Source organism: Rhincodon typus, chromosome 2 (assembly GCF_021869965.1).
Source record: "Rhincodon typus isolate 14 chromosome 2, sRhiTyp1.1, whole genome shotgun sequence".
NCBI lineage: Eukaryota > Metazoa > Chordata > Chondrichthyes > Orectolobiformes > Rhincodontidae > Rhincodon > Rhincodon typus.
In genome coordinates, this window is record NC_063333.1 from 48856984 (window position 1) to 48867522 (window position 10539).

At 39.3% G+C, this 10539-nt stretch overlaps 1 protein-coding gene across 2 annotated transcripts; it reads right to left on the bottom strand.

Annotated features, from left to right (window-relative positions):
* Window positions 1–1272: 1272 nt before the first annotated feature.
* On the bottom strand, window positions 1273–8839 carry gatad1 (GATA zinc finger domain containing 1). Of its 2 annotated transcripts, none has more exons than XM_048615703.1 (5): window positions 8458–8839; window positions 7069–7194; window positions 6038–6097; window positions 5009–5149; window positions 1273–1906 (listed from the first exon to the last, which is right to left on the bottom strand). In XM_048615703.1, the coding sequence occupies exons 1-5, from the start codon at window positions 8665–8667 to the stop codon at window positions 1748–1750; spliced, it is 696 nt and encodes a 231-aa protein (XP_048471660.1). In that variant the 5' UTR covers window positions 8668–8839; the 3' UTR covers window positions 1273–1747. The 2 variants fall into 2 exon arrangements, with proteins under 2 accessions (XP_048471660.1, XP_048471653.1); XM_048615696.1 differs by having other exon boundaries at window positions 4966–5149; window positions 8458–8833.
* Between the last annotated feature and the right edge of the window lie 1700 nt (window positions 8840–10539).

A 10539-nucleotide genomic window follows, 5' to 3' on the forward strand; every position in this document is an offset into this window, starting at 1 on the left:
AAGTAGCAGAGCTACATGCCAATAGTTTATAACTGTATACCTGTAGCTACAGTCTAATCACTCGTAATAAAATGATTCTTTTTCAGTACAGAAGCCTGGTCCATGCTTTCTATCAAACTAGTTCTGAAAATCAGGTAGATTGAAGAATCTTGCATACTGTATAAAATCTTTAACTTTTGTGATGATTCTAAGAATACTGGGGCTCCATTTCCTACGCACTACCCAATAAAATTTGTAGTATCATCCACAAATTCTGCACAGCTGAGCCTCTCCAGAGACATCGCACACAACTGGGAAGAGATTGAACCGGTCTGCCTCTAGCTCAAATTCCATGTCTCAGGTCTTTGTACTGACGTACACGTCCATTGAAAGTGTAGCTCCATGCATGGAGTATTAGATACAGAATGCACCCACCAAAAGCATGTTTGCCCTGACCGACAGTCTACCTGTTTATTCACCCAGCTTAACCAAAATTGTGGGAAACGTGACCTCATCTTTCAGCACCTCAAGTGCAACAAAGTGTGCGCTAGCTCTTGGCTAGCAAGGAATTGTTGGCGGACCACAAGAGAGATGGAAGTGGGGACTCTGCTCAAATTGCTTCTACTGCCTTGTCCTCATCCCACTCATTCAGAAACCGACATGCAGTATTCACTTGTGTTAAACGCAGTCACATTTGTGTTTCAGTGAATTGATACTGTCATGGCAACTCAGGCAGTTCAGTGGAGAAGAATTGGACGTGGTTATGGAAATGATAAGAGCAGTCAACACTTACACTAATTTCAGAATTTTTATACCCTTACCAAGCCAAAGCATACTCTGCATTTTTTTTTTCAGTTTCTCCACAGAGTGCAGAAGAGCTATAACCACCTTCAAGGTCATCAGGTTTTGAAAATTTCTGGAGTTAAACTTCACCTTAATTTCTACAATAGTCAACTTCACACCTTCTTCCTCTTAATTTTATTTAATTTTACCCAGTCAGTATAATCTTCAAAGAGTAGATATAACATCAAAGGACAAAGGATCAATTCAAAATTACCTTTCATTAAAACTGCCCCATTACAGCACCAACAAAGAAAGTGTTAAGTTTTATAAAATTACAACTTCAACTTACAAAACCCGACAACTGAAAAACTACCATGTCCTATTTAGAATTGACATATTAAGTCTGATCAAGAAAATAGAAAACACAGAAAATAATATAATTAGAGAAATTCTAAGTCTTCTCCAATTATAGTAATTTCTAAATAGTTAAAATAAAAGTACACGCAAACATTTCATATGTAATTTGTGTCTTTTTTAATGTACAAAATTAGATTCATATTCCCACTATCTGCAAATCTGTTTATTGGAGGACGGAGATTCAGTAACTTGAATCTCAATGTGGCACAATGTACAGATCCATAGAACATACTTAGTAACATACAAATACCATACTTAAATTGAAAAAGCTCACCAATGTTCTGCAAAAATTGCAGTCTCATGTCAAAAATAGGTCTTGCCATACTAATTCTAACAAATGTCAAGACTTTAAACTGAATTTCTGGAGTTCATGAACCTCATGCAAACATAATTTTGAACCCAATGATGTGGCCTAACGGGCAAACTTTGTACTACAGACATGTTAAAAGTGAACAACAGCTCGCCTTTTAATCAGGCTAAGGTTCAGCTATATTGTACAAATACTAACTTATTTTAAGAAAGATTTGATGCCTTGGCTATAAACTGTTTCCTATTGATTCTTTCACCGTTATTGCAGGGGTTGGTCCAACACGGGTCCAGATGTACCCTTTCTCAGGTCTGGTTGGAATAACTGGAAAGGGAGTCGATCGTGATTTGAAGTATTCTGAAGGAGCATGGCAAATAAATTCAAAATGTTCCATTTTTCTTGGTAGGTCTTCCTCTGGCCCTATAGTTAAAGGAAAATTTTGTCATAAAATCTATAAACGTAGCTATCACTAGTACTGAATACAAGAAGCACAAATGGTTTGTTTGTGAGACTTACCCTGGGTTCAAAACAACTTTTAAAACGTTTGTTTTGTAATTTGTTACATTTTCAAACTGCTGATTCCTAGTAGGATTACACCTGTTACAATATGCTATACAGCAGCTTTCGAAGTGAAAGGCTTAAGGATAGCAGGTGTTGAATATATTGCTGATATAAAACAATTACGCTGCAATGTCAACAAACTTTTTTGTTTTATACAACTTGCATCATGGATTAGTTGAGTCATGGAATTGCAGTGTCAGTGTGGATTTGTATCTTCAACAGTTCTGCCACGTTAGAGACAATGTCACACACTCGTGCAGCACGCTAATCACTGTGTTTATGGTTGGAGATTTTTTGGCACTTAGCTTTTGAACTGCCACCCGATGAGCGAAAGCCATTCTCTTGATGGTTTTTAGACGTCAAGCTATGACCTACTCAATGCCACACATTTGCAATTCACTAACATTTTCATTGCGTCCAGACTAGCAAATTGACAGAAAGAATTAATATTGGGTTAGATCAGATCCATATTGTATTAGCATCTGTCCCCTGAAACTACAGTAGCCTGCTGGAAAGTGGTTTGAGAGATCCTAGCAGCATTCCAGTGTTGGTCAGCTATTTCACTGGTGAAGAATTGCATTCACGCCTCTGGAGAATTTTAAAGGCCAGACATGCCGTTTTCAGTCAAGTCCCCCGGAGAGTGATCAGATAGAGGAATGCAGCTTATCCTTTCCCAATTAAAAGCAAAACACTGCAGATATGGAAATCTGAAACAGAACAAGTGCTGGAGAAATTCAGCAAACCTGGCAGCATCCATGGAGACACAGAGTTAATGTTTCACGTACATTTGAGGAAGAGTCATATCGGACAAGAAAACATCAACTCTACTTCTGTCTCCACAGTTGCTGCCAGGCTCACTGAGCTTCTCCAGCATTCTCTGTGTTGGTTACCTTTTCTCATCTAGCCAGTCAAAATAGCCTCATTGATAAATTTAACAAATTGGAGCTAAATAGCAATTAAACTGGGATTTTCTGGATTAAACAATTTAAACAGCACCATTCTCACTCGACTGCTGTCAGGAAAATTCATGTATTAAACGACCAATTATAAGGTACTTAATTTTCTTTTAGGTTTCCTTTCATCTGAAATGAAAAAATAAACGACAGCACTTATTTTCTGGTATGAAAGACAAAATGGCTAGTTTATTCCTAGAGCTTTTTGAATGTTGCTTTATCAGGCTGGCTTGGATCAACTGTGATCTAATATTCTCTCCTTGTGGAAAAAGACCTGGATTCCACACTGTACCTTTAACTACAAAAAGAGATCTAAAATAAAAACAAGTGGTGGTGAAACTCAGCAAGTCTGGCAGCATCTGTGGACAAGAAAACAAAGTTATTATTGAGAGTCCAATATGACTTTTCTTCAGAACTGAAGAAAATTGTGTTTATTCATTTGTTATGGAACGAGTTCTAAAACATGAAACCTTGAGGGGTTATTGCTTCAGCTATCACTTGTAAGTTTGAATCTCTCTTTAAATGTTACAGGTCTCTATGGGGATTATATCACATCATAAAGACTGCCTTTATTGCTAATTGTTCATATGTTAATTTCAAACAAGAATCATAGTCTCGAATGTAAAATGCCACAGGCCGCATTAGAAACTAATGCATAGCTGACAGAAAGTGATATTCTTCCAACAGTTTTGAAAAGATGTGTGAACAGAATGTAGTGAAGGGATGAAATGAAAGGCTCTAGAATATTTCGTAAAGAAATCTATTATGCTAATTATGTAGTTTACAGCTGTGCTCATTAAATACACCCAGCCAACAGCTGTATTATATTGACAAAGTGGATGTGAAAAGAATATTTCCTCTCATGGAAGGATCTAGAACTAAAGGCTCACTTTTTTAAAAAGTGTGGCCCACTTAAAAGAGGGTCATGAACTTTTCTTTCCATTGCCTTTTGAGGAACAGGGTTTCAGTCTTTGAATATTTTTTTAAGGCAGATGTAGATAGACTCGCTAAATAAGAGATGGAAGATTACTGGGGTAGGGAATACTGAGTAATCAGACCAGCCGTGATCTTATTAAACTGCACAGCAGGCTCGAGGGGCCAAGTGTCCTACTGTGCTCCTATTTCGTATATATGTTCATATCAGAAAGTACTGGGTGGTTTATGTCAAGTCAGCTGACCGAAGCCAGGGCGATGATAGGGAGCATAAATATTAGACTCCGTGCTTGGGGGAAAACTGATTAATGCTGAAAGCCTAACACGGATATCAGATGAAGATAGTTTCAGAACCAAACACAAAGAATGCTGGAGAAGCTTAGCAGGACTGGCAGCATCTTTGGGAAGAGGAACAGAGCTAATGCTTTGTGTTTGGCATGACTCTTGCTGACATTTACCAACATAATTCACGTGTGATGGTCTCTTTATAACATGTTGAAAGATTAATAACACCTTAGAAGTACACCAGAGTAAGATGCCTTCGGAGAAACTTCAGGAGACTGCATTGCTAAGATGGGAGGAAAAAAATAATTAACAATGTGAACCAGAAAAACAATGCAACTTCTAAGAGTATAAATAACAATTACTGTCACCAGTATAAATAACCCCTCCAGTAAGTAAACAGGAAACTATAACAGGCACTGGTGACGTAAAGCCAGTAAGTGCACAATTCTGGATTCAAAGCATTGAAAATATTGGCATCCCTGTAATCACAGAGTAGATTTAAAACTTAAATATGTCCACCTAAATCCAATTAGAACTTATCTGCATTCAAGTTGGATTTCTAAAAAGTGGGAAACCAGGTAGGGAAGGGCCTGAACCTCAATGACATCCTATATCTTGGTGAGTCAAAATTATTGAGGGCCTCTTTAGAAATGCTCTGAATGAAGAAAGTTGCTGTGCCACAACATTTTAGTTATGTGGCCTGATGGGTAAACTTTGTACTACAGACATAAACAACTTAATGCATACCAAGTATGTAAGTTGCTGCATCAAAGTGATCTTTGGAGCTTGCCTGAGTTGGGATAAGCCATGTGATCACTGCACTCTTTTCACAATATTGATCCTGCACGAATCCTCTGATCTGAGCATAGTAAACCTTTTCATCATCTTCATCCACAACAGAGACTATATCTCCAATTTGGTAGTATATACCCTAAAACACATTGAAAAAGCACACATCTTTAAATAAAATAGACAAACTCTAAAGCTTCTGAAAATCCCAGTCAATAATGAGTCAGTAGGTAAATGGACTTGGAGTCCAAAAACTCAAAGATTACAGAGTAGTAAGCTGTTGACAACAATACCCTAGCAGATAGATAAATTTAAAAGTACAAAGTTTTACAAAGTGATTGTGTTTTGGACTACATTTTTAAGACAAAATGGAGCAAGCTGTGTGTTATTATAATGCATATACCAGATTCTAACGTCTAGAAACAAAGACAGAAGCAGATGTTCCTGATAACGCAGACTTTGACAGACTTTGAACAGAAACAGAGAGGGAGAGATAAGGAACAGCAGTTACCATGACAGATTGCTGGGAAAGCTAATCCACTGGTTTAAAACAAGAAGTCACAGTGATTTAAGGATACTGGAAGACTTGACTGGAGTCAGAAGAAGAAATCACTAGAGTAGACCTTGCTGCTGAAAATTAGTGCAAAAATCATCAGAGGACTGAGAAAGAGGACTGTCAATTATTGTTGGACATTACAACTTGACAAAACAGGAAGTTTTGGAAGCTTTAGACTTTAGAATGTTTCCCAAACAAGACTGCAATTCTGCAAAAAATATGCAGTACCGTATATTCACAGCATAGAGTTTGTTAAAGCAAAGTCTTAAAACTTGAAATGTTCTCATGTGAAAGTCAGGAATAGGATATTCAAATATCTTTTTATAAGTTATCAGTCTCTAAAATGTATCGTTCATATGAAGGACTATTGCTCAGGCAAATAGGTTATTTAGAATAACTTTTTTTAAAATATGTATGATAGCAGATGTTTCCTATGTAGAGGTACAAAATTACACACTGCTGAAAAGTACTTACCCCATAGAAAATAGATTCACTTGTGATTATTGTAGACACAGATTTTGGTGCTTTAATTGGCTGCAAAATATCACAGTAATCTCAGTAAATGAAATTTCAGACTATTCCAAACAAACATTCAAAATACTACTTTATATTATTCCATGAGCAAACGATCGTGCACCACAGACTGAGCAGCAGGACTAACTATCACGACGATTTGCTAGTTGACCATACTTTCAACCATCAAACCATGATCTAGATTTGTCTTGTTAAGTATATCAGTGCTATAGAAGGTTCAGCAGTCTTCTGTTACAATTCTGATAGCCAATAGGTCCCTTATTAAACGTCAGTGTTAACATGCTCCAATTCAAAATGGAAATATTACTCATCATAAAGCTGTATTGATATTGCTACGAGTTTTTTGTAGCATGCCTTCATTAGAGGGTTTCATTGATTTAACAGGGAAATATGGCTTAACCCACTGCATCACATCAGAGAATGAAAAACAGTGGGTGAAATATACTCATAACAATAATACATTGCTAGAGTACGTAAAGGCCATAACTTGAGAATTCTCTGCCAAACACAGTTCCTGGGATGGCCGAATGAAAAACCTGTTGGTGTCTCGGTACAGGGCCAAAAATTTAAATACGCACTGCAAAGCAATCATTTCTGCAAGTTTTAGTTAAAAAAAGAGATTTTAATAAATCATAGGAAAATATATTGACAAAGTAATCCTTCAAAAACATCCTGATCCTTTTAAGTTCTAAATTTAATAAGGGATCCATTACTTACCAGAATGTAAAAAAGATTCCCATCAGCAATTCAGGATGGAGATTTACTTTAAAGAACAAAAATAAGGCATCAACAATTAATGATTCTGCTACACAAGAAAGATCATCTGAAAGATTGAAAAATTGAAAAATTATTTAATAGACAATACCATAATATAAGCTTAGGATAACTGCCCTACTAATTGAAGAAATGTTTTCTTCCCTTCGCCACCTAATCTTAAATATTCAAAAGTCGTACTTTTTTAATAGTCTTACGTTTTTTAATTTGAATATATGTCTACGCCCCTTTCCTTTTGTAGAAACTTTCTTTTCAGCAGGAGGCATGGACCTATATTTTGTGTTCCGTAACCTTGCAGACCGCCTGTGAATTTCTTGCTTTGCCTGTCAAAATACAAAAGAAAATAAACAAGGACAAAAACAGTATTGGCAAAAACTTCATAGTTACTCCATTATTACTTATGAACAAGGAAGAGTATGCCGTCCAGCTCCTTGAGCTTGCTCCTTTATTCAATAAGATCATGGCTGGTTCGATTTTAATCTCAACTCCACAATCTTGTTTACTCCTGAATGCATTATGGAATAACATAACTTCAACAGAATAAGAACACATTCAGTACAATTAATACATTCACGAAGTAAAAAGAATACTTGCATTCATTTAGCGAAAAAGGCATCTCTTAGCCTGAGTTTATCTGTAGTTATTCAGTGAGAGCACGTCATTCGTCTCATTATGCTACTAATACTGAAGAAACACCAACATAGATCAAGTTTATTTTGCTGAAACCACTTCAATAATGACCTCAGAAAATCAAATATCAAAATGTTGGAGAATCTGAGATACCAAGGTTTAGAGCTGGATGAACACAGCAGGCCAAGCAGCATCAGAGGAGCAGGAAAGCTGACATTTCGGGCCTAGACCCTTCTGATCTGTTAATCCCAAGAAAGGGGCCCAAAACTATTCAGTGTTCCAGAGATAGTAGGAACTGCAGATGCTGGAGAATCCGAGATAACAAGGCGTAGAGCTGGATGAACACAGCAGGCCAGGCAGCATCAGAGGAGCAGGAAAGTTGATGTTTCGGGTCGGGAAGCTTTGTTAATTTATATTTTGAACCTCCAGTGCCCCTTTTAGGCTTATGAAAGCTTTAATCTGATTTAGCCACCATCTTGACAGGAAGAGGGAACGGACAGGGTGAAAAGTTAAGGCTTTACACCGCAGGGTAGGGAAGTCCAAAACTAGAGGGCATTGGTTTAAGATGAGAGGGGAAAGATATAAAAAGGACCTAAGGGGCAACTTTTTCACGCACAGGGTAGTGCGAGTACGGAATGAGCTGCCAGAGGAAGTGATGGAAGTTGGTACAATTACAACATTTAAAAGGCATCTGGATGGATCTATGAGGGTTTAGAGGAATATGGTATAAATTCTGGCAAGTGGTACTAGATTTATTTAGGATATCTGTTCGGCATCTACGCGTTGGACAGAAGGGTCTGTTTCCGTGCTTTACAGCTCTGATTCTGTTTGATTTAACTGATGATAGAAGTGCTCCCAGTCTCAGGCTGGCCCTCTTCCCCGGGTTATCCTCTACCCTGGACAGGATTTTGAAACAGCTCACAGCGGCCTTCCCTTCAGGCTTCTCCCAGCCTCACCTGTTTGCCGCCTCCACCACTGCCGCCGCCGTTGCTCTGCTGAGCAGCCGGAGCTGATCCGGGCCCCGCGGTCAAGCCTGAAACGGAGCCGGGTCCGGGGCTTTTGCCAGCGCAGTTATTGCAGATGATCTCGCCCTGACTGCTCTTCCTCCACATGGCCGAAGAATTGGCCTTGCACACGCTGCAGGACGGCTTCAAACCCAGCGGCATGTTCTCCGTGTCTCCAGCAACAGCCCACTCAGCCGCGGCCTTCCCTCCCCAGATACAGTGGCGGCACGACCGAGTGACTGCCACCGCCCCACCTAGAGGTGGGAGGACCCCGTGACCGTGACCGCCACCGCCCCGGGCCCTCGGAAAGGTGGGAGGACCGAGTGACCGCGCTCCCCTAGCGACGGGAGGACCATCTAACTGCGCCCAGCCCCCACCGATAGGTAGGAGGACCGGGATACAGTGAAGAACTGGGAAATGCCGCCCCTTTGCAGCGAGAGGATTAAATTCGCAAGTAAATGAATCATAGAATTGTTACTGCGCGGACCATTTGGCCCATTGTGCCCGCATAGGCTCTTCAAATTAACATCATTACTTAGTGCCATACACCCGATTTTCGCACATAACCTTTGTAAAGTATTTCTATCCAAATAATCATCCAGTGTCTTCTTGAATGGCTCAATCGAACCTACCTCCACCACAGTGACAGGCAGTGCATTCCAAACCTGAATTTTGGATTGTTACATGTTATTTTTCCAACGTTACAATGATCACTGTCTCCTAAATGATCTCCTACGGACACTTGATCCACCTCATTTCCAAGGAAAGTCTAACTCATTACCAAGGACCAGGTACAACAACTCACTCTTTCCTGTTGGACCTAACATTTACCTCCTAAACACGTTGAGTGTAAGGGGCAGTTTTTTTCTTCACATTCCCAGCATAGAGTTGGGTAATTAAAGTCCCTCATAAAAACAACTCTTATAATGGTGGCATTTCTGCAATTTCCCTGCAGATTTGCTCCTCTACATCCTTTCCACTAGTTAGTGGTCTACAGATTACAACGTGCAATGTAATTGTTTTTTCTTTTATTCCTAAATTCTAGCCAAATTTATCTTTCCTTGAAGCTTCTGAAACAGCCTCTTCCTCCAGCTTTAATGCCTTCTGAATGAATACTACTACTCGTCATCCTTTCTTTATTGTCTTTCCTGAACAGCTTATACCCAGGAATATTTAACAGGCAGTCTTGCCCTTCCTTGAGCCAGTTCTTCATTAGCACCACAAGATCATATTTCTTCAGAGCAATGTAAGTTCCCAACATTTTTAAAAAAATTATTCTCCATAATTTACATACATGCACATTAACTCTGTTTTGAACTTCATTTCTTTCTCCCTTACTCTTCTTTTCAAAAATTGCTATTCTCTATGCTAATATTTGCAGAATGCCCAAGTATTTTGCAAACCATAGCATTCTCCTCCATTTTCTCTTAGGTACCACATCCTTGCCGAGTTAGTTTAAAGTCCTCCCAACAGCATGAGCAAAACAACTCACAAGGAACACAGCTCCAGTTCTGTACAGGTGCCATCTTCCTCAGAGTCATTCCCAGCAATGTAAAGTCTTCCCTCCTGCACCATCTTTCCAGCTACATAGTCTGCCTTATCCTCCTTTCTCAAAATTTCTCAATCAGTATGCAGATGGCCCTACTACAGAAAGGGCTGAACTCGACCTCCTCTTGGGAAATAAGGCAGGCAAGTGACTGAAGTGTTAACGGGGGAAGTACTTCAGGACTAGTGACCGTAATTCTATTAGTTTTAAAACAGTTCTGGAAAAGGATAGGTCTGGTCCATAAGTTAAAGTTCTAAATTTAGGCAAGGCTAATATTGAGCGGGTATTAGCCAGGAACTTTAAAAAGGTGATGAGGTTAGGTAAAGAGCCATCTGGCAATTGGGAAGCTTTCAAGAGAGATAACAAGAGTTCAGGGCCAGCACATTCCTGTTAGAGTGAAGGGCAAGGCTGGCAGGAGCAGGAAGCACTAGATAACTAGAGATGTTGTGGCTCTAGTCAAGAAAAAGGAGGAGGCATATGTCAGGTAC

What these genes read in the sequence shown, in the direction of transcription:
- gatad1 (XM_048615696.1), bottom strand. Translation starts at nt 8,667, where the DNA reads ATGCCGCTGGGTTTGAAGCCGTCCTGCAGCGTGTGCAAGGCCAATTCT. An exon ending in ATATATTCAAATTAAAAAAC is followed by an intron (nt 6,098 to 7,068) that starts GTAAGACTATTA and finishes GATATTTTGCAG; the next exon opens with CCAATTAAAGCACCAAAATC. An exon ending in GTGAATCTATTTTCTATGGG is followed by an intron (nt 5,150 to 6,037) that starts GTAAGTACTTTT and finishes AATGTGTTTTAG; the next exon opens with GGTATATACTACCAAATTGG.